This window comes from Cydia splendana, chromosome 4 (assembly GCF_910591565.1).
Source record: "Cydia splendana chromosome 4, ilCydSple1.2, whole genome shotgun sequence".
NCBI classification, from domain to species: domain Eukaryota; kingdom Metazoa; phylum Arthropoda; class Insecta; order Lepidoptera; family Tortricidae; genus Cydia; species Cydia splendana.
In genome coordinates, this window is record NC_085963.1 from 24,909,728 (window position 1) to 24,935,802 (window position 26,075).

General features: G+C 37.3%; 6 protein-coding genes across 7 annotated transcripts; 3 read left to right on the forward strand and 3 right to left on the reverse strand.

The window, feature by feature from the left end:
- On the reverse strand, positions 1–5,394 carry LOC134790131 (uncharacterized protein C19orf47). Its single transcript, XM_063760920.1, has 7 exons — positions 5,260–5,394; positions 4,852–5,023; positions 3,438–3,559; positions 2,466–2,556; positions 1,951–2,021; positions 736–1,825; positions 1–582 (listed from the first exon to the last, which is right to left on the reverse strand). The coding sequence occupies exons 1-6, from the start codon at positions 5,285–5,287 to the stop codon at positions 1,254–1,256; spliced, it is 1,056 nt and encodes a 351-aa protein (XP_063616990.1). The 5' UTR covers positions 5,288–5,394; the 3' UTR covers positions 1–582; positions 736–1,253.
- Positions 5,395–5,810: 416 nt separating this feature from the next.
- On the forward strand, positions 5,811–6,594 carry LOC134789562 (14 kDa phosphohistidine phosphatase-like). Its single transcript, XM_063760133.1, has 3 exons — positions 5,811–5,910; positions 6,033–6,235; positions 6,336–6,594. Exons 1-3 carry the CDS (start codon positions 5,832–5,834, stop codon positions 6,528–6,530), a joined length of 477 nt encoding a protein of 158 aa, XP_063616203.1. The 5' UTR covers positions 5,811–5,831; the 3' UTR covers positions 6,531–6,594.
- Positions 6,595–6,873: 279 nt separating this feature from the next.
- Positions 6,874–14,599, forward strand: LOC134790130 (2-(3-amino-3-carboxypropyl)histidine synthase subunit 2). The gene is made up of 6 exons (XM_063760919.1): positions 6,874–7,071; positions 7,207–7,319; positions 8,329–8,546; positions 8,892–9,098; positions 13,248–13,501; positions 14,140–14,599. The coding sequence occupies exons 1-6, from the start codon at positions 6,928–6,930 to the stop codon at positions 14,569–14,571; spliced, it is 1,368 nt and encodes a 455-aa protein (XP_063616989.1). The 5' UTR covers positions 6,874–6,927; the 3' UTR covers positions 14,572–14,599.
- LOC134790132 (coiled-coil domain-containing protein 124) lies at positions 14,569–16,431 on the reverse strand. Its single transcript, XM_063760922.1, has 4 exons — positions 16,244–16,431; positions 15,798–15,980; positions 15,446–15,552; positions 14,569–15,176 (listed from the first exon to the last, which is right to left on the reverse strand). The coding sequence occupies exons 1-4, from the start codon at positions 16,400–16,402 to the stop codon at positions 14,987–14,989; spliced, it is 639 nt and encodes a 212-aa protein (XP_063616992.1). The 5' UTR covers positions 16,403–16,431; the 3' UTR covers positions 14,569–14,986.
- A 526-nt stretch (positions 16,432–16,957) lies between these two features.
- On the forward strand, positions 16,958–23,417 carry LOC134790189 (proline-rich protein PRCC). Of its 2 annotated transcripts, none has more exons than XM_063761018.1 (6): positions 16,958–17,128; positions 17,214–17,413; positions 17,489–17,542; positions 17,930–18,406; positions 18,920–19,135; positions 23,264–23,417. In XM_063761018.1, exons 1-6 carry the CDS (start codon positions 17,026–17,028, stop codon positions 23,348–23,350), a joined length of 1,137 nt encoding a protein of 378 aa, XP_063617088.1. In that variant the 5' UTR covers positions 16,958–17,025; the 3' UTR covers positions 23,351–23,417. The 2 variants fall into 2 exon arrangements, with proteins under 2 accessions (XP_063617088.1, XP_063617089.1); XM_063761019.1 differs by having other exon boundaries at positions 17,220–17,413.
- Positions 23,418–23,670: 253 nt separating this feature from the next.
- Positions 23,671–25,555, reverse strand: LOC134790209 (small ribosomal subunit protein uS11m). The gene is made up of 4 exons (XM_063761044.1): positions 25,292–25,555; positions 24,670–24,901; positions 24,227–24,292; positions 23,671–23,857 (listed from the first exon to the last, which is right to left on the reverse strand). Exons 1-4 carry the CDS (start codon positions 25,459–25,461, stop codon positions 23,750–23,752), a joined length of 576 nt encoding a protein of 191 aa, XP_063617114.1. The 5' UTR covers positions 25,462–25,555; the 3' UTR covers positions 23,671–23,749.
- Positions 25,556–26,075: the final 520 nt, after the last annotated feature.

Below are 26,075 nucleotides of genomic sequence, written 5' to 3' on the forward strand. Positions count from 1 at the left end.
GGGCGCTTGGTAGTGAAAGTGTTAAGGAAACTGTGGCTTATACACATAAAGCATAAGGACCCTTCTCCGATGGAAATCCACATATAACCATGGTTTACAAATTTACTAATTTCCATCGCAATCCAACGCAGCGAGCGTGATGGACACCTTTGCGTCGGGGGCAGCCCGGGACGGGTTTTAGTAGGTAGTTATTTCAGACATATTTAGTTTGCTTCTATATTTAAGTTTACAAATTAAAAGCAATATAGAACAAATATCTCCTATCATTATCGGTAACAATAAAACTAAAACATTTTTCTCTGGAATACCTGATTCAATTAAGTAATAAATACACCTTCGACATTTTATAAGGAGATTCAAATTGTAAATGTATGTAAAGAAAAGTGTCCCATTAGGCCATTACATAAGAAAAACATGGCAGAAAATTCTTGAAAATTGTGGAAATGAAAATTCAAAGATTTGATGTGATAGTCAATAGAAATTAAAACTTAAACTATAATACCCTAAATTATAAAAAAAAATACACAAATGCAAAACATAAATTAACTTATTTTATCACAAAGACTAGCTAGGAAATTTATCCTAGGCAATAATATGGGGCATTATCTATGAAAAGGGACCTTATTGTCGATGGCGCTTACGCCACACAGCGTCGCGCGGCATTGTATTTATATCGGAGAATCGCTAATAATGGCGTAACGGCCGTCGACAATAAGGTCCCTTTTCATAGATAACGTCACATATTTATAAGTACGTAAATTACGTAGCTTACGTAAATTTTCACAAAATAAAATATCTAGACGGTACAATTTCGACGTCTAATCTGAGCAGTTTAAAATTGAAATTCGTTTTCGTACCTATTAAACTCGTAAATTGAAAATTAAAGGTCACCTTGAGGATGATGATGATGATATGTGTCATTCTCAATCAGAAGGGTACTTATTGTCGATTGTCAATAAGGCGCTATTTCCATATGGCTTCAATTTGAACTCAACCTTATTGAGAACCGGCAATGTGGTATCTTTTGATTGAAAACGTCACGTATCATCACAACCATATAAATTGAGATTGTACAATGTACAATATAAAAGGAACACTTTTTTTGATAGAAATATTATACTTTCAAACTTGTAGTATGTGCCACTTTCACGTAAAATAGAATAGATGAGAATCTTCCGTGATCTCTCTCTACCAACCAAACTTCACTTCAATCAAAATAACTGTTAGCACCAAGTTCCATGAATACCACACTATTACACACCAAGCCTCTTAAACACATTCTTAGTTATCATAATATTATTATTTTTGACTGGTGCTGGGCTGGCAACATTCTTCGCACCCAAGCGGGCCTTGACACTATTGTCAACTGCGGGCATTGACAACCGCCTCTCCGGTTTGTTGAAAACCGTCTGCTTCGGCTGAGTTTTCTGCACAAGTCTAGCTTGTACACTCTGTACCGCTTCTATTTCTTTATATTCCACATGATTTGAAAACTTTACTGATTTAGATTTCGGTACAGCTAGTTTTTCTTTGACACTGATTGGTTGCTCATCAGCTCTCATCGTGCAAGCTATTCTCCGAACACTGTTCTTAGTGGTAGTGATTGTTACAGTTTTCGCAGCGGGTGGGCTTTTCAGTATACCCTCATATTTGAGAGCATCTTTTTGTACAGGCATGATTGGTTGGGAGTCATCTTTGGAACCGAGGCGAGCGAAGATAGGTTTGACATCTTTAGTGGCTACAGCAGTAAGTTTGACGAGTTTGGGTCTTGCCCCAGCTCCGTCGCTCTGTCCAAGTCTTGCGAACACCGTTTTCGTTTGTGTAACTAAAAAATAATTGAAACAATTGAAGGTCAATATTTTACAATGAGGAAATCAATTTGACAATCATGGTGCGGTTTAGTTCCGGTTTAACAAGATGATGAAGCATTGATGTTTTGAAATTAATTACCTTCTTTGGCGGCAGGTTGCGGTGATCCGAATCTGATAAGACGAGATTTCTTTACGTCTACTGTCTCTATCCTGAAATGAACAACAAGGAACATATTACCCTATTAATTTCTTATAAAGTATAAACATAACAAGAAGTAGGTACATTCTAATCAACTACGCTACAACAGAAAAATGAGTTATTGGGATATATTAATAACTCTACATTTTAAACCTTACACTAAAAAACTATAACTATAACATCTGCCTACCCGTTTTTGGTGGTCAATGGGGAAATTTGTTTTTATGCACAAATGAAAAGCGTCCAAATGTACCACTCGTTAACCGCTACTACGAAATGCACGCTAGCAGTAAACGATGCCTCCGCAATTGGCCAGGTCTGATTACACAACATAGTCTGAAATGTAGTTAGCGAGATAGCGAGACCCTACCACAAATTGATTGCAAGTAGCGAGCGAGTGGCAAATTCGCCTAAGCGCAACTATATGTTACTTAACAGGATACTCAGATACTCACCCTTCATCGCTCTTGCGCTTCTTCTGGTGCGTGGGCGAGACGGCCGCCTCCCGGGTGTTGCGCGTGTAGTGCTCCAATATGCGGCTCGCGGCTGCGGCACAAATTACCAAGTCACAATTTTATTATAATTTTGTCAAACATAAACTGATTTAAATTATTATAGTTTTGAGACTTATTAACTAAATAGGACTTACATTTATTTAATTCTCCACGTTAAACCTTTTTTGTCCAAAATACAGGATTAAAATAGACACAGACACAGGAGTGTGCCTTAGTTACATTAGGAAATAATTTTCAACCCAATAAGCTTATTGTTTTTATTAACACATTTTAATTTTAATTTTGCTTTGAAATAAAGGAAACATTCACTGTCTTGGGCGAGACTCGACCTCGCGACTCCAAGACTTGCCCATTGACAGGAATTATTCCACCACATTCTTCATAAACAAAATGCGTCACGAAAATGATTTTTTAGTATTTATGATTTTTATTATTGTATAATTATGTTAGTTTGTAAGGTATGTATCTATAATCTATGGGCCTTAGTTGCCTGAAAATAAATGCTTTGATTGATTGATTGATTGATTGATAATGCAATATGCATGTTAGATTTATTTTTAATGCTAAATATTTAACAACTTTATTTTGATATTTTGTTTGAACCTGTTAATGCCTTAATGCCCACCATTCATGCCTGCAGTTCAAAAAAAAGTTAATACTCTCGGTGCCGGGCGGCCTGTTTCCTGGAAAAAATGAACACACATACGTGTTCTTGGCAGTCAATGTGTTCACTGATATTAACTTTTCAAGTATACACAATTTCAAATAGAATAGGTGATATGTAAAAAATCAAAAAACTCTGATTCATAAGTGGTAGCTTTAATTTTAGAGCTAACAGATTGATGTGTCCTGCAAGAAGCAATTCCGTTGTGTCTAAAAAGTGTAATTTAGTATTTAATATTAGCAACTCACGGGAAGCAGGCTTGTTCTGTGTGACGGTGGCTCGGCCAGTGATGGCGGCTACGGGGACCACATTGACAGTGCTGCCGAGCACCTTGTCCCGTGCCAAGCTCTCATGCACTTGCTTTGCGTGCCTATAGATGAGATTTGTTGTATAGAACAAGTAAATTAATTATTTGGCTATTTTAACACTTTCGCTGCAGCAATTACATGGCAATCGGGCCATATTGGCTTGAACGAAAAATCTAACTTTTATCAGTGGGGAGACACTCCTGACTTCGGTCGAACTCGGCTCCGATCGGCTCAGCATTGCTCCGAGCAATTATTAGGGTTGGCACCACTTGACTTCCTTTTGCGTGCACAACCACAGATAAGATAATCACTTGAATTTTGACAACCCTAAATAGCCGAAAGGGATAGTGCCATATATTAGAAAAGAATAGCATGATTCTAAGGTATAAAACTATTTGGAATAAGTTGAATGAATGTTGAATTTTTTTTGAAGTCTTGCTGACTAATTACTACCATAAGTTAATAGCAATAGTGAACCTTATTAATACCTAAATAAGGTTGATTTTTGTTTAATATTTTTTTAGTAATTAGTGAGTTTTGCTTGTCACCTGACAAAATAATGAAACCATAGAAAACATCCATGTTAGAGTCTGAGCAGAACGAGAAGAGTCGTGAAATGTATGGGATCCAGTACATTCTATGACTCTTCTCTTTCCGCACAGACTCTACCCACTCACTTGCTTTTGGTAACTCTAGCTACCAGCTGTCACTCTTATTTTATTATAATAATAGAGGTCACTGAAAAATATCAAGCATGTGAGTGGTTCTTGCTATACAATAAACTACTAAAAGCAGCTACATAGGCTACACAGATAAAGCCAAACCTGTTGTTGAAACAATAGCATGAGCATGATAGATGCTACAACAATTTTAGTTGAATAAAGCCGGGTATTCATTAGGCAACTTTTGTTAATAAACACTGTTTAATCACTGTTTATAAACAGTGTTGCACGATGTTTCATCACCTCTGTAAACATGTTTATAAACGAGGATGATGAAATATTGTTGCATATACATGTTGCTGTGTTCCCCACTCTAGGTGGAGAACAAGACGAAACATTCAGTTTATAAACGTTTATAAACAGATGTCATCAAGTGTGGACGTGTGTGACGCAAGTTTAGAAACATGGAAATGGTACTACCTCCTCGGGCGACATCCTAGCAACAACTAAACTAGTGTGGACTGCTAAGTTTCAGAAACAGTGTTTACGGTAAACTTGTTGCAAAACATGGTGATGAAATTCATAAACAGTTTATTAACAAATGTTGCCTAATGAATACCCGGCTTAAACAAATCTATTGTTGAATAACTAACATCATCATCATAAATAGTTTTACTACAAATTTCACTTACCGCAATATAGCAATGACATCCCCCATCCTAGTAATGCCCATGTCCCTCAGATACTCCTTGTTCAGGTCCAGCAGCATGTCGTTCTGGATGCGGTTCTCCGCGAACGTCAGCGCGTACGACGCCGACACGTCCGACGGGATCCCCGCGGCCGTGAAGAAACTCACCCACATACCTAAATCACCAAATCCACTCATGAAAACACCACATGTGAAAACAAAGCTGTCATTTCAAAGTAGGATGGTGGTCATTGTAGTGTTTAAAACGTATAACCTGTAGTTAACTACTGTAAAACACCTGATAAAATAGCATAATGTAAATAAACTCAATGAGTAATATGATACGGCCTTCCAAACTATTTTTTTGTAAGAACTTTTTTACACATAAAATAGATGATAAATAAACACTTACTTGTAAGAGTGGAATCCATTTTATTCATGGTTAGTGGAGTAAGTGTAAATTTTAACAACGATGACCCCAAGTTTGCTAAAGCTTTTTTTATACACTAGCGTAATCACTACCAACCAGCTGCAGCCATTTTTATTTTTGACTTTTTGGTTTTTTTTTAGTATAAATAAACGCAAATAGCCCTAACTTAACAATATTATACTAAAAAATTAAAGTAATGTAAAAACGACTATATTAGTAAGTGATAAGAGTCTATTTATCTTGAGTACATTTTGACATTATTAAAGACAAGTATGTAAATTACTGACCAAAATTAAGTTTTTCCGTTACATGCAGAGAACATACAATCATTTTGGAAATAATATTATAAATAAAATAAAAAGACACTTAATCGGTAGCCCAAAATTATATATTTTTTATTATAAATTAGAAAAAAAAAAAGTAATGCGGCATAAATTTGGGCAAGTGAACAAGTAGTTAGGCCAATAAGTAAGGCACCTTATTAAATAACGTTTCATTCCATCTAAATAATTTACCTGTCAAAACATAAGAAATCTTGTCTTCAGTATTCACGAATGAAGATTCCTTTGCATTATTTAACAAAATTTAAGACTCCCTTTCTCCTTTCTAACCAGATCAAACTATTTACGTCCGGTAAGTCATCCATTTCTTCTGCAACCGCTTTTGTCACACTTATACCTGCGCAGATATCATTTTTTTATCCTAACCTCTACCGACCTAATTCTTATTCTTACCGAACTGTACAATTACTTCAGCAGAGCCGAAACCACTAAGACCAGCCAGAAGTATGTCAACCGCATCGTTAGAAGCCGTACCAAAGGTGGACATAGATCCTTCTGGTGTATTTAAATACATTTTGGTCAAAGTGTATGATAAAGCAGAAAACAATCAAGAGCCTTCTATCACAATCGTAAGAGGCTACCAAAGGTGCAACTACCATTCGGATATCTATGATGAGGTAAATTAGAATAATAACAGGCATCAACTAGACTTTGATCATCTAGATTGATTGTAGGTTCCATACTTTCATACTCCACCTTACTTAATATTCGCTTCAGGTCCAAGAAAAGCTTCAACCACTAGATTGTAAACCTTTGGGAGGAGGCAGGATATCCCATGAGCCTGATAATAAGAAGATTCATATTTATGGCTACTCGCAAGGCTATGGCAAAGCAGACCATGAAGAAACTGCAAAACTGATCAAGAATGCTTACCCTTCATACAACATTACAATTAGTGATGAAGGGTATTAGGGCATGAACCCTGTTACTTGTATTGTTTGTTACATTTATTTAATAAAAGTCTCTCAAATCTCAATCTTTTTACTCGTTTTTTTTTATTATCATTTCAATTTGTATGTTGGCTGGCCTTATATTGTTCAGTAATGTTATCGATCCTATCCTATCTTATCTGTGCCTATGACAGTGAACGTCTCATATCATATTGTATTGTGTATTAGTAGTTAGATTTTAGGTATAAGCTATGCATTGTAATTATTTTTGTTTTGTGTTTGAGCTGATGGCCTAGTTGCCAATGCTCATAATAAATTAAAAAAAAAAAAAAAAAAAAAAAAACAGTGAACGTCACTTTGTCACTTAGACCCGTTGAGGTTATGTGTGTCTTCGTATTTATTTATTGTTTTTATAAATAATGGCCAATTTTACAACAGATGGGAAAATCTGCATTGAAAGAGAAATTGAACTAACAAATAGCGATGGAGATATCGACGATGTGGTGTCGCAGTTTGATATCCTTCCAACATGCAAATGGATTGAGGACAACAAATATGAAAGGGTAAGCAAATCATGAGAAAAACCACGAAATAATAAATAGTTACTCTTCGATCAGCTTTGTATTAATATTTACACTAAGTTAAGATATTCTTCAATGCCATTTTTGTGCAATACAGATTAAATGATTGTTTTGTAGGTATGCCTGCAGTTTCCAGATGACTTACTGGGTGTCAGCGTTAAGATATATGAGGAAATAAAAAACAGAGTTGATGTTGACTTGTACATTCTCGGGGACACGTCATACGCAAGGTATTAAACAACTAACCAATACTCTACCGCCTCTACCTCTTATATGTTTGTATCAATTAGTAAGTTTACTAACAAGGTTTATTACACTTGTGTAGATGATGATACAGCCACAATCAGATATATCGGAGCAGCTAAGATGTTCAAAAATATCTGAACATGCACATTAACATCTTGATAATAGAGGGTTTATTCAGATCTTTGTGATCACCTTGGCCCCTCCGATATAGGTATCTGATGGTGACTCTACTTATTTAATGCCTTTAATCTTAGAGGATATAACCAACGGAGACGCCATCTCTAAAATTTTCGGTACAAAATAGTCTGCCGAGGGAGGGGCACATCAAATGTATAGGTACGTCATGTCAGATAAACATCAGTCCATACATATGGTTGACATGTGGTTGACCATTGGCCCCCTATTTTCGACAGAGGGGAACGCCTGTTAATGGCGGCTCCATTGTTAATTACTCCGAGCCTTTAATGGGGTTGGCAACTGTCAAAGGTTTGCCTAGATGGCGCCATCATAGCTTGCCCCTTTTTCTATGAGATTTGGCTTAAAGGGCTGGCATCCAGGGTATTAAAAAAACAAAAATTTGACACAATTCTAGGGCAAGCTATGATGGCGCCATCTGCTAAAAACTTCCACCGGCCAACCCCATTGTTACACATTTATGCAATTCATATTCCTTTTTGATGAAAATTTTTGAATTCAATGTGAGTGCGAGCAAAACAGCAATATAATTATGTCGTGCAATAGAGATAGGAAATTGAAGAGGATTCAGGACACTATAATATGGTACATATAGTAAAATACTACACTACTTTTTCCATCATCACACAAGACAGGTCATTTCTTAATGCACCAAAGCTCTGCAACCTGCACAATTTTCTATATTCCAGTTAATGGCTGTAGATCCTTCGCTAACATCTTTCAACATACCAACCTTTTTCCACCCACATGACATGACTATAAAATATATATTATCATAAAATTCCATTCCCATTCCAGTTGTTGCGTAGACACCGTAGCAGCCATGCACGTGAAGGGCGACGCCATCATCCACTACGGCCACAGCTGCTTCTCCAAGTGGCACATTCCGGTGTTCACTGTGCTGCCTAAAAAGGATCTAAATGTGGATGCTGCATTGACAATACTGAAGGGAAACCCCAGCTTTGATGATGAGAAACTCTGCTTATTTTATGATGCTGAGTTTTATCACTGTAAAGGTAAATGTGCTTTGGTGCATCTTGAAATGTGCTTTGGTGCGTCTTGTGTACGTACAGATAGACGTAGGTACGTCTGGGGAAAACCCGAACACTTTTATTGTGAAAGAAAAACATCTTATTGAATTTAATTATTTGCATTATGTACAAAGTAGGTAAAAACTTTATAAATACAGTCTGGGGAAAAAAGCGATTTACGCCAAACTAGACATTTGGCGTTTTATAGTCTTTGTCGGGTGCGGCGAATTTAGAAATGGCAGCCCTAACTATTCTAGGATATTTTTTTCCTTTTTTTTGCTTGACTCTTCATTCCAATGCCACAATCTTTAGAGCCTTTTGTTTCCACAGAAACCCTGACAAAAGCCTGGTTCACACAATACCCTGGCCACTACATAGCTGACATCTCTATAGAGGAGCAGGATCACAGGTTTCTGGGCAGAGTGATCAGGGATGCAAGCGGCCAGGTGCATGCTGATGATGTCCTCAGGGATTGTGTCTGCATCTACATGGGCTCTAAAGGACAAACACTCTTTAACTATACAATATCTGTTGCAGGTAAGAAATTTTCTTTCTCCAACTCCTAGTCCCTTAGGGGTCATCCATTAATTACATCACACGTTTAGGGGGGGGGAGGGGTCAAGAAAATGTGACATGTTGTGACAAGGGGGAGAGGGGAGTCACAAACTTTGTGACGTCACTTTAACTTCATCAGTAACCAAAATTTTATTTTAATCATTTTATTTACTGTACAGTTCAAAAACAAGTTTTTGGAACGATAATCGTTTTTATTAGTTTAATTTTTTTTTCATAATCAGTTTTGGGTTATAAATTTACTAATATTTTGACAAAAAACCGGTCAAGTGCGAGTCGAACTCGCGTCCCAAGGGTTCCGTAGCTAGACATGTGCGCCGCGCCGCCGCGCCGCCGCCGCCGACGATTTTTCCACGCCGCCGCCGCCGATAGATTTGACCGGCGTATAATCGGCGTGGGAAATTTTGATACCTATCGTGTCTTATTCCATGTTGCGTAGTGAGTAGATAGTGTCAGAGGTATAATTTAAAGGCTTATTATTAACCGGGTAACTAAAATATTAAACAGGAACTTTCATTGGGCATATAATAATATAATTTGGCTGTGCATTAATATTTTAGTGCCAAGAAAAATATATTAGCCTCAAATATAAGCATCATATTATTAAAAAAACTGGCAGCAATATCAAGCCACCCAAAAAAAATTATAGGGAACTTAAAGTGATAGGTTGGCGACTAAAATAATAAATTGGCAACTAATATTGTAAAGCGATCATAAAATTTAGTCGTCATCTAGTTGTTCACACCTAAGTAATCAACTATAGTCATAATAACTGAGCATGTCGTTTCAGCTAGGTAGTATTTTAGCACGAAAGCAGTAAAATTTTATGAATATTGGTCACTTTTTACACAAAACACCTTAAATTAATTTACCAATACGTAATGGTCAGTATACTTATAGTCGAAATTTCTAATCATGAAACGCCTAATGGCCATTATACATTAGATCTTTAAATTTTTAATTACTAATTTCAATAGTTACCACTTTGTTCTGCTAGAGTCAACAGATAGGTGCGACGACGAGCAAAGCAAGGAGGAGCGTGTTAGGTTGACCGTGTAATGACCAAACAAAATATTGTAAAAGAACTTCATTTTTGAATTGTTAGATAGCCATTTTCTTTTTAAAATGTGCTTCATAAATGGTCTTCAACATAATAATCATAAATCAGTTGCCAAATAAATACTTGGTACCTGCCTAAAAATAATCAAAAGCTGTAACGGCATTAAAATACAACTCATATTGATATATTTTAAGGCTCCGTTTTTGTTGCCAAACTATTAATTTTAGTACCCATTTCTATTTTTTTAAACTACCCAAATTCGATTAATTAGTTGACCGGTTAAATACGTGCCTCATTTAAAGATCCTTATGCTTTTTCGCTTATTATTTGCCAGTGAACCAAATTAGCATCATTTTTGTCGTTGCGGTGTTAGCTGCGACAACGATTTAGCGTTAATTTAACAAGATCTAGTTTCTGGATCTCAGGTTATTATTTGATATTTTATCGCACAGCTTTTTTGTAGAACGCATTTTGTTTTACATCAATAGTTGCTTGGTTGTCAATTTAATCAGTGAACTAAAGTCAAGAAAATAACAGGTTCATATCCTAGGAACATGCTATTTTCTTTATAGGGGGTCGATATTGCACCACGTCCGTAGGAAGTTACCCACCGCTACCCTACACGTGACCCCTGGGTGGTGCTAAAAGTGCAATAAACTTGGCAGCTGTACTGTTCTCTCTGAATCTCACAGCTGATCGTCACTGCGAATAAAATGCTCATATGATAGATATGATTTGATTTATTTATCACATAATATACAATTTCATTTAAAATTACACGCGATGAATTCTTAGTCATTTTCTGGTGATTATCAGCTTCTTTTACTTAACAATATATATTTCAATCAAAATTATAAAAGTCAGGTTAAAGCTTCTTAATAAGCAATACCTACGAGTAAACAATTATACCTACTTATAGGAACTTAAATCACCAACTATCATCACTAAGCTAGCAGTAAAGAAAACAAAGTAGACCTTAATATTCCATAAAACGGGACACTTCAAAGACATTCTGTTGAGCGAATCAACCTGCTAGAGACGTTTACTTTCGAAAACGATGACATCTTTATTCTAACATACATTTCTGTTAAACTTCAGTTCAGACAAATGTAATAAGTATGTAGTTCATCATTATTTCGTAACAAATCCTAGGTGAGGCGACAGCGGCTGGGAAAAGTCAATATAGATTTAAGACTTAACTTATAAAGATATTTTTTTGTGTTTTATTTGTATTCCAGTTACAAAGTAAGTAAAAATACTGCCTAAAATATAGCGTTTTAAAGTATCCTTTTTATTTTAATATTTAAACATACCGTTGGTAACCATTAGGTTGGTATTGGTAATAAATGGTTGCCAAGTGAAATGATGGGATATAATTTTCGGCAATAATTTAGAAAACACACGTAATATGTTTTGGATAGCCTAGTAAATACTCAGAAGGCTTTATAATGTAGTTGTAGAGTTTCTACAGCCACGTTCTCATGTAGTATCAAAAATTATGCCACGCCGACTTCACGCCGATCACGCCGCCGCCGCCGGTCAAAAAATCATCGGACGCCGCCGCCAATGATTTTGTCATCGGCGCACATCTCTATTCCGTACTGCACACATTTTCGAACGAGCGAGCAAAGCGAAGTTCATAAGTACATTCAACTGTTCATTCAATTTTTCCACACACGGCTGGCTATCTTTAATTTTGTTCGAAGTTCGCAAATTGCTGGCATCTCACTCTGTAACTCTAATTACGGTTTCATTGCAGTAAAAGAGAAATCCCCGTAATTTGCGAACTTCGGTGTTCGCGGTAGACCCTCTGATATACGGCAGTTCAGCCTTCTCATTTAGCTACTCATACTTAAACCAATTATATGTTCTGTTTGAGCACTAACCTCCTAAAGCTCATCCTTCGACCTTGCGTGGAGGCGCACCTCTCTTGGATGCTTCAGGCCTTCGGCCCAACGCAGAGCTCAGCCTTCGATCTTCGCACTAGTTGTCACACCACGTTACACGTAAATCAATTGCGGTTGTGGCCCTGATAGAGCTTATCCGCAATTCTTATTCTTAAGTCCGGCTCACGCTTAATTGCAGACTTCTTATACGTTTTTCCAGTAATCTATAGGTATCGGGCCCAATCGCTTAACAAAAGATAGAACAAAATCGACGATCTCCTTTGCAGGTACGAGACACGATATGGTTTGCAAAACTTTGTTTTTTAATTTTCTCATATTCCCCCTAAAAGAGCCCCCTATGCTTAAAATTTATTTGTTTTTATTACATGTCCGTCTTTGGGTCACAGACTTGCATATGTTTACCAAATTTCAACTTAATTGGTCCAGTAGTTTTGGAGCAAATAGGCTGTGACAGACGGACAGACGGACAGACAGACGCACGAGTGATCCTATAAGGGTTCCGTTTTTTCCTTTTGAGTTACGGAACCCTAAAAATTAATAATACTTAATTCGATTTGCCGATTTCGTTGAAAAAATGTGACGTCACACCAGGGGGGGAGGGGTTTGCCAAATGTGACCAAGTGTGACAAGGAGGGGGGAGGGGTCAAAAAACCTTGAAATTCGTGTGACATAATTAATGGATGACCCCTTATAATCTTGCCCTAAACATTGAGCCAATTGTCACCTACATGAAATGGAATAAAAGCTCACAATAGTTCGTTTTTTTTAGCATTAGAAATAAGGTAAACAATCTTGATGTGTTTTTTAATTGAAAAACACATTTTAAAAATAAGTTACGGCAAATATGTAACAATTGTGAATCTAATACGATTATTTATATTCTTCTGCTTTCATAAGTAATAGTTATTGACTTTTAAAAAGCGTTTTTCAATTAAAAGACATGTCAAGATCGCTTACCTTCTTTAAAGTTCTTTCTAATGCTAAAAAAATGAACTATAGTTAGGTAACAGCCAACTTGCTTTGGAGGTAATAAAAGATGAAAAAATAATTCTAGTGGGAATAATAATGTATATGCAAGCAACATCAACTCTTATAGGGAGTCAAATTACTAATTTTATGACTGAACATATAATTTGTGTCCCACAGCAAAAGAATGGTACCTCCTGGACCCCGGCATAACGCTGTCCCGCATGGACGAAACCACCTGGTTCAAGCGTCGCCGCTTCCTCGTCGAGAAGTGTAAAGATGCCACAGTGATAGGCATCCTCGTGTGCCAACTGGGAGCCAACACCAAGGATATCATCACGAGATTAAAGCAACTGTGCAAAGTTAATGGAAAGAAAAGTTATATCGTGTCTGTCGGCAAGCCCAATGTCGCTAAGCTGGCTAATTTTCCTGAGGTAAGTTACTAAAATTTTGTTGCATGGGGTATTTTTTATCGATGCGTATGTGTGATGGATAAAATGAATCATTTTGTTACCTATATGAGATATTGTTGATGAATATGGTAGTTTAGATGAGTGATAGACCTTACAATCTTACAACCCAAGGGCCAAGGACAAGTTAGATTCCTTAGTCAAGACAGACTAGCACCACTGAATAACTAATAGTACTACCGTACAGAAAATTCACTCCTTCACAAAAGTCAGATTTAGGTATAAAATTATACCTATACTCGCCCAGCACGGATATCATGCGGGCTCAGCACGGTTCCATTTTTATCGACTATCACTATGCGCGTCCCTTTCGCACTTTCATACTTGTTAGAACGTGACAGGCATGGTGACAAGGGATAAAAACGCGACCGTGCTAAGCCCCATGGTCGCATTTTTGTCACCTGTCATGTCATGCGTCACTTTTGCACTTTCATACTTGTTAGAACGTGACAGGCATGGTGACAGATGATAAAAAGATGACCATATTAGCCTTGCAGCTCATGAGTCGTAGTTTGGCGACCAGTCGTCTAGATGGGTAAATCAGAGGCTTCATTGAATTGGTATATAAGCACACAGAGACAATAATCGTTGCTTCTTTTCAGATTGACATCTACGTAATGGTTGCCTGCCCTGAAAACGATCTCTACAGCAACCGTGACTTCTACAAACCCATAGTGTACCCATTCGAGCTAGAGGTAGCTTTGAACTCCAACCGAGAGCCCTACTCCACCACCCATGTCACCGACTATGGAGACCTACTCCCCGGCAGGAAATACTACTGTGATATTGACCATGTGAAAGAATTAACTGATGTGAGCTTAATAACAGGAAAAATTCGAGAGACTAAGCTGAACCATGACGGTAATGGCATGGAATTAGAAGCTAAGACCAACTGGGCATTAGAAAATATTGGACAGAATTTACAAGAGCGCTCCTGGCAAGGATTGGAGCAGAAACTGGGAGAGACTGAAGTGAAATTAGCGGAACAGGGAAGGAAAGGCATACCGTTGCAGTACAGTAATGAGCCGGAGTAATTTGTAATCGATATATTTTTTATTTACAGTACAAAGGGTTTTAGTCTATAGACTTTAATAAATAATCTGAAAGAGATTGGTTTATGCGTTTCTATAAGCTCAATATACACGTTAGGCAAACAGGGCCTGTTTACAACACAACTATGTGGTAGAATGAAGTTGCATTAATAGTTTCTAATAGATTTCCATAGGGCTTTAGGTAGAATCTCTAAGGTAATTTTAGTTTTATGAACTTGTACTCTCACCTAGGTGAAGATTTGTCTAATGGCTAACTTTTGCCTGCAAAAGATTTTTCATAGTCCAAATATATTTTTTTATTGTACAAGATAATGGAGATTATTAGATAATTCATTTTATAATAGTTTAAGAGTGCTTTTAAATGTCACTCAACATGACTAGCTCAATAACACATAACCTAAGCACTGATCTTCTGATTGAGCGGGTTCTGTGGAGACTTGAGCCACTCTTTTCGGAGCAGCTGCTTGAGTTGGGAGAGGCGGAGTGTGGGGTTCTCCGCTTTAAGGCGCGGCATGGTGACTTCTTCGAAGGCGGTGTATGCAGCCTTTAGACGCTTCTCGGGATGCCTGTCGATTTCTGCCTTATCACTGAAAAAATAATAAAAAGGTTACATATGTGACTGATTTTGAAGGAAAACCTATGAGATAGTTTTTCAAAAATAGGATTTGCCAAAAATTGGTCTAAATATCCTCCCTCTCCCTAAAGTTGCAATCCTAAACCATTACTCCTGAAATTTTGTGAGCAGGTTTGATAATCATCAGGAATTTTTCTGTACTTTCAGTTTATGTAAATTTGAAAAATTGCTGAGCCAGGGGGTTTGCGAGGTCTATAGCTCACAGAGCCGCTAGTTTATTACCTGAGTAGAGATATAGCCTCATCCACGGACTGAGCCACCTCTCCATCCAACTGTATCCTGTTGAGATTCTCCTCTAGTGGAGGCTCCTCTACAACCACTCGGGCAGGCTAAAAAATAAAGAGGATATGTGTTGTTAACAATACAAACTAAATGGGTATACATATTTAATATTGCTATTTGTATTTGGTAGTTATTTGCACCATAATCTTCAAAGCGAGCGAGGCAATTTCCTCGCGCATATGCTTGCTCTGTGTGGACCCGGCTACTGACAACTCATAACCCCAGTCCTTGACAAAAGAAAAGTTCACAAATACATAATAAAGTAATGCAAAACAAGTATGAATAATGTTACCACAGGCTTGGGAGTCTCAGGTTTGACACTCTTCTCCTGGATCTTGGCAATCTGAGCACGTGTGATCTTGGGTGCGGGAGCCACCTTTGGGGTGCTCTTTATGGATTCCATCTCCTTTTCTAGAAGAGCTTTGGCTTCTTGTTTCTTCTGTAGCTGCTCTAGACGCTTCTTTTCTTGTTCCTCCTGTATAAAAATATTCCATTTACTACTTATTAGATTTTTTCTAGTTAGATAAAGTCTCTACATGATTGGAGTGTCTAAGTACCAAATTCCAAAAAACTTGTAAATTTTTGCATATCTATTAAAGACAATTTTCAGTTTACCTGTTAAATATTGCAAGCAGTTTAAATTGACGTGACAGAGCTACAAAACAGTCACACCAAAGTCCTACTGACTTGTAACCTATGTGAGTCAGAAATTAGCAACCTGAAACAGTAAATTCCCACCTTTTTCTGTTGTTTCTTTTTAAGCTTGTCGTCGTTGTCTTCCCACGCCGCGTCTTCGATCACCTTTTTGAGTTTCGCATCTTTTTCAGTCTTGGCATCCTCTTTGCGTTGCCGAGCTGCCACGGCCTTGCTGTTTTCACCAACAAACTTCTTTGGCATGGTGCTGCAATCCGAATAATGGTATACGTAGCGTCACAAAACATTTTACAAAAAAGGGGTAAGGTGTCCACTGTCCAGCCAGAATATACGAACAAATATAAACATGTAAAGGTAGGTAACCTCTAGCAACGTAAATAAAATTATCTTCGCAATTAAGATACATACATAAGAATTTTTAGAAAATACAGTGTTATAAATTATGCAGAACAAACCACTTTATTTCGCTTTGGATGGATTTATTTATTTGAATTTCTCAAGAAAATTTGGAAAATTCGCGTAATGTTGACAGTTGTATGTTATTTTTCTAAACTTGAGTTTGTTGTGTTTCTAATACAAGGATATTTAGCCAAATTTGAAAAGTTAGAGCTTCTAATCTGTTCTAATCACTTCGTTATATCCGGCTTCTAGCTCTGCAGCTCTCGTTTTCATGTACTAAAGAAAGAGATGTAAAACACAAATTGGAAAATACAGAGAAGTGAATGTTCTGAATAGTTTTCAATGCATATTTTTACTTTATCTGTGGCTCATCATTCGTGTCATCTCATCTGTCAAAAGTGAAGAAGAATCGAAAATAAACATTTGTAAAAATACTCGTTTTATAATATTAATTCCAAACTATCATCATGGCTTTAGTAGCTTATGACAATAGTGATTCCAGTGAATTTGAGGATGAAGATAACGAAGCAGTTACAGCTTCTGCAGTCATTTTAAACAAGAAAGAAAAAGGTAAGGCCCTCTACTTGAATTTGTCGAATTATAGTTCTTTTCAAACTCTTTATTCCTATTATTTCCACAAGAAAACCTTTATTAGTTACAGATCCATCAGTATCTAAACCCGAATCAGAGGATAATGTGGAATTGCAAAGCCAGAGTTTGTTCAACCTGCTTCCCCAACCTTCGAACAAAAAGTCAGCCGTGTTAGAGGAAGACGACGAATTCTTGCACAAAAAAGAAACTGACATCCCCATCGTGAAGCCTAAAGCTAAAATTACAGTACCTTCACTCAGTGATGTAAGTATTTAATAATTTTCAGTTTTAATAACCTTCAAAAAACAACATTAAATAAATGAATTTGTTTTGTTTTAGTTCAGAGATGTAGAAGACACAGCACCTGCAGTAAAACCTAAGAAAATTAATGGGGTAAGTAAAGTTTATTGCAACTGGGTATGGGCGTTGCCATTTGAGGAGCTAGGGGATGGCAGTTGATATGGTCAATGGGCTAGTAGGGGCAGTTGATATGAGAGAGGAGGAGGGACAAGGAGAGGGGGAGGGGCATACATGTTCGTACTAAGGGGGTCGCATCATGAAAACACTGCTCTAGGGTCTAGGGGGAGGCAGCTGCCTCTAGTACCCCCTGGTGATGGCCTTGCTGATCTACCAGAAATAAGTTAAGTATATCAAGGAGTAGGAGTATATTTCAAAGTTTAGATATTTGGAAGATGACATATCTGTAACTTGATTTGATCCATCCATTTATTATTACTGATGATATACTTTACATTTTTTACTAATAAAGTGTTCTTTCAGAAAAAGTCGAGCCTGCTAAGTATACTGCCACAACCAAGAAATGCAGTGTTAGCAACAACAAAATCCTTAATACCTCACATTCTCACTCAAAAACCAAAGCCCAATCCAACTGTAAAGAAAAAAGAGCCTTTGCCACCAATTAAAAAAGATAAACCGAGCCTGGCCATAGACTATTCAGATGACAGTGATGATGAAGTACAGAATGATTTCTTCTCTATTAACAAACCAGTTGAACTGCCAGAAGACGTGCCATTGGACATTGATGAAAAAGTCTGTTTGAAAAAAGAAGAAAATGTTCCAACTCCGAAGGAGCCAAGGGATATTCAATCCTATTTCAAGGCTGATACAGTTGAGAATGAAGTACAGCCGGAATATTCGGAATCTAGTAGTTATGGTTATCAATATGAGGCAAGCTCTGGGTATGGGAATGGATACCCGGCACAGGGATCAAGTAATGATGCATTGGATGAAGAGGCGGTAAGTTTTTTTTTTCAAACAGGTTTAAATTATGAATAATGTAATTTTAGCATACCTCAGAAAGATTTTTTCATGTGCTAAAACCATAGTCATGGTCATGACTAAAATAAAATAAAAAGCGGATTAGCCGTACAAAGTTGTATGGGATAAGATCATGAGGTTGATAGTGAATATTGCACCGCAAAATCTTGAATTTTTGATTATCTTTTGAATTTTATGGAAGGTCATTTAATAAGGAAGATTTCTATTGATTGTATTACATTACATATCCACTGAGTACATACATGTACATATTAAAAACATACAACTGTAAAAAAAACAATACTAATCTTGTGAGTGTGTCATTATAAAGATTAGTTCCCGTTTCGCCGGATTCTGTTTCGCCGAATTTTATTACGTCCAAACCGACAACATGAGAATCCGCAAAAATCCGGCGAATCGGAAACTAACCTTTATAATTATACCTAATCTAACCATAGCAAAAAATTTTATAACATTTTTAAACATTTCCAGATCATGAAACTATGCGGAGCCCGAGGCAAACGCAAGCGCGAGGACATCCAAATAGTGGACGTCAACCAGAGCGAGGTCCTCGCGGACGCTCGGGAGTGGCTGGCCAAGGGACTGACGGACGATACAAGCAAGCGGGTCTCCAGCAGCAAGAGGAAAGGCAACGAGCCCACCAGCCAGCAGAAGAGGAAGCACCAGATCACCTATCTCGCTCACCAGGTATGTCTACAAGAGTATGAATCCTGCCGCAACCCGAAGTATGTACATACCTATGTACATACATATGTAGAGATAATGCACTTCAGGTAAAAACGAGGTAACATGTATTTCTATAAGACGTGCGCGCCGGTCGAAAAAAATCGGGCGGCGGCGCGCCACGGCGGCGGCGTGGGATTTTTCAACTTTTCAATATTAAAACGTATATAATGAAAGCCACGCTTAACCCTTAAATCGACAAGGGAAAAAAATCTCAAAAAACTGTGTTAGTATCATTTTTTAGTGTTATTATCTTATTATGTGCTTTCACCCAGCAGATGGGATCTGCAGTCAGCTCCAAAACTAGTGTCCGACCGAAACATGTTTTTTTGCCGAAACCGAAACCGAATGTTCGGCTTTGGCTCTAGTTTCGGCCGAAACCGAAACCAAAACCGAAACTTTTGTAGACTTGTTAAAATCGTTGAAAAAATCTCATAAAACCGCTTTTACACACATATTATGGGGCTGTCAACACCCAATGTCCTTGAAATTGATGTTACTTAAGCAGTTTTTTAAGAAAATTACTAGAGTTAGACCAAGATAATTCTGCAACGATTTTGATAAGACATGCAGTGCAAATGTTACTTTAAACGTCAAAACTTCTATGAAATGATGACGTATAAATAACATTTGCACTAGTAGCACTGCGTATGCTATCAAAATCATTGCAGAATCTTCTTGGTCTAACTCTATTCATTCACCAGTCAAGCTAACATGTAGATACAGGGTCAACCAAAAAAGCAACCAAAAACGCGAGCGCAGCGAGCGCGAAATTTTTTGTTAACAATATCGCAAGGCCGGGTACCGATCTACACCTGGGCCTAAAAGTCCGAAGTGCCCCAGTGAGGCGAACTTTCATGCGAAGTCAAAGCCGTGCTTCAGGCTTCAGGCTTCAGGATAAGTAGTTAAGCACAGACTCCAACCAATGTCCATTGTATTAAAAAGCGAGACCGCAGGCCGAGCATGGCGCAGCGAGGCCAAAGGCTAAGCTGAAGAAGAGGACATGTGGAGCACAAACCAATGGTAAATTGAGGTAAAAAGTGAGGCTAAGGTCGAGCATTCGTATGAAAAACTGTACTGGGGACACTTTTAAGGGTTTTTTCTTCGTTTTAATCAATAGTCAGCTGTTCAGCTTCGCAAAATATTAACTATTGAGAAAATCAACTTTGCGGCCCTAGTTGAGCGTAGCCTTTAGCCTCGCTTAAAATTTGCTATTAGAGGTAGATAGAAAAATGACTGAATAAGAGCGAAAAAGACATCGTTCGACTCGGGCCGAGCTGATACTCGGCCAACGGCTACGTGCGACAGTGCTATCTCATTCACTCCGATACAATTAGACAGTGTGCGCGTTATAAGTATTGACAGCCTCTTAAGACCGCGTCGACCGTCCAGTGGCACTCTCATTAGTGGAATTGTGTTTTATAATAAACCAATTAATTTCTGTACCTATACATCAATCAGTATATGTAGATATGTATTAATATTGTTGTCCTACTTATTCCCCAACTTTTGGTCTTTGTCCGAAGTACCATTTCGTAAGTTTCGGCCCGGCCGAAAGGTTCGGCCGTTTTTTGGCCGAAACCGAAACTACAGCCGAAACATGATTTTTTGGCCGAAACTGGCCGAAACCGAAACCGAAACCGAACCTTCGGTCGGACACTACCCAAAACAGTTAAAGAAAAAGAAAAAAATAAAATAACAACCTGACTGTAGAACAAACGAAGCTTAAATAATAATAAAATCTTATTATGTGGTTGTTTATTGTAGAAAATTCATAAAAATCATCTATTTATAATAGTTTCGAAAAAACATAGGTACCTATGTCAAATATGTTGGATGTTGCCAGGTTCAGTGTAAATAAAAAGATACGCCGCGTAATGTAAGATGTCCAGTATTTTGGACGTTGCCGAGTATACATACCTATACTTTATGTGTATAAGGTTTTTTTTTTGTCAAATTCATGTTTTTTAGGGTTCCGTACCCAAAGGGTAAAACGGGACCCTATTACTAAGACTTCGCTGTCCGTCCGTCCGTCCGTCCGTCCGTCCGTCCGTCCGTCCGTCCGTCCGTCCGTCTGTCACCAGGCTGTATCTCACGAACCGTGATAGCTAGACAGTTGAAATTTTCACAGATGATGTATTTCTGTTGCCGCTATAACAACAAATACTAAAAACAGAATAAAATAAAGATTTAAATGGGGCTCCCATACAACAAACGTGATTTTTGACCAAAGTTAAGCAACGTCGGGAGTGGTCAGTACTTGGATGGGTGACCGTTTTTTTTTTGTTCGTTTTTTTTGTTTTTTTTTTGCATTATGGTACGGAACCCTTCGTGCGCGAGTCCGACTCGCACTTGCCCGGTTTTTAAATAAATATAGAATAATTGCATTTTTTAATTACAAATACACTTACTGATAATGTCAAGTCAACTTATGTTAATATGAATTTAAGTAAAACTCATTTTTTTTCCAAAAACTATATAGCTCGTAGGTGGTAAAATTTTACCAGTCATTGACGTCATTTATTAAACTTAGCGGGGTATCGTAGGTTGCAGCAACATCTGAGCAATGGTTTTTACAATAATGCATGCAATTATATGTATAAATATTTTCGTAAGAAAATTGTCAACTTAAATCGGGTCTGTCTCTTGATGTCTTGATGAACGCACAGGAAAAAAAATCCGTAAAAATATTTTTATCTATTTGGTTCATTACGTTGTAATACGACAAGTAATGACTTTTTAAAACGTTTTGTAACACCTAACATCCATCTGTTTAATTTATTTACCATAAAAATTACTAGAATATTTGATAATTTTACTCTTCGCATACTTGGCAATGTCCAACATACTGGACTTAGCAAAAGTGCCGTGTAATTGACAACGGTCAAAACACTGGACATTATACTTTGTAAATGTGTTTTACCCATACATACAACACATTTTTATGTATGATTTACATAAACTACTGCCACATAAGAAATAGTTAGTATGGTGTTGGTGCGACATAAAATAGTAGTAGAAATTAAATTATATAACCAAAAAAATTCCGTACTAAATTATTGCCATGTTTAAGTAAGAAGTATTTTACGTCAAAAATGTGTGAGTTACGTAGGAAGTGGCGCTCGCAATAATTTTCAACTATTTTTTATCGGACTATAACCTATTACATATTTTAACGCTGCATAATACTGTCTTATAAAAAAATATTCGGCGCGAATTTTAAACTACCGGCGGCGGCGGCGGCGCGCTGACTCCTTATGGCGGCGGCGCGCACGTCTAATTTCTATCTCTTTTTTATGGGGGGTATTTCATATTCATATTCTTTATTCAGTATTGATTATACATTGTCAAAAACAGATAACAAACATTAATATGTACAAATAGTAAAGTATTTAAAAAATTCAAATATTACAACAGTTTTCAGCGTCACGGTTCAGATCCCAGTCGATATAAGTCTAGTCAAATTATAAAATAAAAAATGCTGCACTAATATGGGACACAACACACAATTATACATATCTAAGTTATTAAACTTCATTCGGATAGAAATTCAGAGACGGAATAGTAGGCCTTCTGTAACAGCAGTGATTTTAGTGGTAAATGATACAATTAAAAAACAAAGTTATATCGTGACACAAAATACGTATTTACCTATAGATCACAGGAAAACCTACTAGAAATGTGCAGTCAAGCGTGAGTCAGACTTAGTTACTTAGTTTTTGATCCGACCCTTACGGGTTTTTTTAAAGTCATTTCACTCCAGTTTCACATCAAAAAATACATTGTTAAAAATTGTGTAATGTACGGAACCCTTGGAACGCGAGTCCGACTCGCACTTGGCCGGTTTTTTAACAATAGGCTGCTTTATAAACTGAAATAGATGTCATTTAGTAACGAACAAAAACCGGCCAAGTGCGAGTCGGACTCGCAGACGAAGGGTTCCCTACCATTATCTATAAAGACGGACAGCGGAGTCTTAGTAATAGGGTCCCGTTTTACCCTTTGGGTACGGAACCCTAAAAAGTGACAAAACCCTCAAGTGGTGAAATCAGGATCACATACAATAACTTTATTGTAAATTATCGTTTTCAGGCCAAAGCGAACGAGGTGGAGCTACAGAACCAATGGGCCAACAACAGGCAGTCCAAGCGGCAGACTCAGTCCAAATACGGGTTCTAGTGTCCGTATCATCAAGATCATATATTAAGCATGCATCTTACATATATATACCTGGAATTTGATTAGACTGTTGTTCAACCCCTGGTATGTGGAATGACTAGTGTGTTGCAATTTATTGATAAAGTTGATATTTTTTATGCTGACCATTTAGGACTATGAGAGCTCAGGATCCTAAACGGTCAGCTTGAAAGATTTCAATTATACCTGGTGTTACAGATGCTAATTATTAATATGTGAAAATATTATTTGCAAGTTGCCAACAGGCCATTGGAACAATTGAATGTCTTAATGTTAGGTTGTAATTGTAAATAAAATAAATCTTTTTAATAAAGATTTTTATTTTAAATAAACAATATTTTCAATAAGTATACTACAGAGTAATCTAATAGAAATGCTATATTAAAGTCGCCTAGCCTTCCTCGGGCGCGGGGGGTTCCACGAGACGGGGGTGGCGTCCGTGATGGAGACTACCTGCAGACCTCCCATCTGGAGGCCCTTTATTGCAGCCTGTAACATAATACACTGTCTCAATGCAGTTTAAGATTCTAGTGTGCAATGATTGGCACTTTAACTATCAGTCATTGGCACCTAACGAATATATTGTATGGGAAAGTCACCATACCTGCTTTAAAATATGGTTGAAGGACTTGAAGGTGCTATTGTACAGTCACCTGCAATAATAATATGTTAAAATATGTAACACACTCTTATGGCTCTACAAATAAAATCGTGTCAGATATTTTTGCGGCCTTTGTTGTGTAGCATATTATTGCAGGTGACTGAACCATAAGTCGATAGCACTGCAGGATATTTTACATATTAAACTAGTATGTTTAAGCATTTTTAAGATGGGAACTTTAGCAAAAGGTAACTTACCAGTCTACCTGGTCCCAGGCCTCTCACTCTTACTCTGATTGTCTTGTAGCCTCTGTCAATTGCTTTCTGTAGAACAAGAACAAAATGTACACTACGTTTGATTCTATCAATGCATTATCTGTATAATAGACCTGTTAGCAATTCAATATATGCAAGATAAATGAAATGATAAAGGGCTGATTTGCAATTATTATTTTTTGCACTAAATACTCGCAACTTAACTTAATTTAACTTTTTTCATGCATTTTTATAATTAGACTTAACAATTAAGGCAGTAAAAAAATATGGATTGGCAGATAAACACCAACAAAAAAATAACAATTCTTCAAGAAGTTTTAAAACTTTTTTTTAATTAATTTAAGGCAGAAAAAGAATTCCTGATAAAAATAATTACCAAGTTTTGAAATACAAAGATTTTTAACCAAAAAATGTTAAAAACTCACTGTAGCTAAACTAATAGCTGTAGTCTGCGCAGCAATATTGGTCCCCTTCTTAGTATTCTTGAAGCCCTCCATGCCGCAGGACTTGATGATCTTCACGGCCCCGATGTGGTCGGTCATGGTGACAATAGTGTTGTTGTGGCTGACGCGGATGTTGCAGATCGGCAGCTGCTTGTATGGCGTCCCGTCAAATAGCTGGTCATCGGATTCTAGGGTTGGGAATAGGTTCTGTTTCCTGAAAGATTTCAATTCATATAGTTATGTTACTAACACAATAAAGACAGTAAATCGCTGTTGTGTATAATGTTATTGTAATAAAATTTAACATAGATCTTTATCCTCATTTTCAAGGAATGTTCAAATGTAAGCCATTGAAAGTAGACAATAAAACTGAACTTAAGTAGACAACTTGTTGCTGCAGAAATGTAATATATACCGAGTCGGGAGAGTTAGACCAATGTATGTGTAAGTAATTAAGTCCCTTTTAGTTAAAGAGCAACAGTCGAGACAGTTAAAATATTAAAATCAATCGAGTTACATCTTCTTTACTGATACAAACAAACTTCTTTACAAACTAATGACAGACTTAAGTCTAATCAGATATATAGTGACTAAATCCACTTACTGTTTAAGCACAGCGTCCAAATCCACGATTTTCTCCCCCTGGACGCCTTCATCAGTGGCTGGTATACGCTTGTGGTCGAATTTCTCCGTCTCCAGGGGAGCTGAGGTTTGGAACATACGCGCCGCGTTTATCAAGGGGACTCGCAACGAATTTCTAATCGCGCTTAGCATGGTTACTGTTTGTATGTTTCCTAATTTCTTAAGAGTTTGTTATGTATCTTTCTGTGGAGAAGGAAACATAACCTCAAATGTCTTAAAATACTATGACGTTCATTTGACAGCTTTGCGTTTCGTTACAGGGCCACATTGTTTTAATTAATTTGATAATAAACTATAAGCATTTGAATTTTACTAGCTTTATATAACAAAATTCAAACAAACTTTCGAAAATATGCATTCATATATATATTACTAAATGTATTTTTCTTAGATTTGCTTTTTACATAGAAGGTAGGATGGTCTAGAAGTGGTATACGCGTGCCTCCGTGAGGGACAAAACATACGCAAATGCGACACTGTGATTGGTCGAATTCATTTGTTGCCCACCATTCTTCATACTAATAAAAAGGTGGGGAACAAACAAAAACTGAGACTGTGACAAGGACAAGCAATAATACCGCCTTCTCTGCTACTCCTACTGAAAGTTCCATAAGTGCATCTCGTTCGGTCGTTTGGCCCCTCCCCCGTTTCATCTCTATATTATTGTACCTCTATGGCTTTTTATGTGTATATACAACTTACAATAGGCTACTAATAGATGGCGCTAGTAGTCCTCTTCTTTCTTA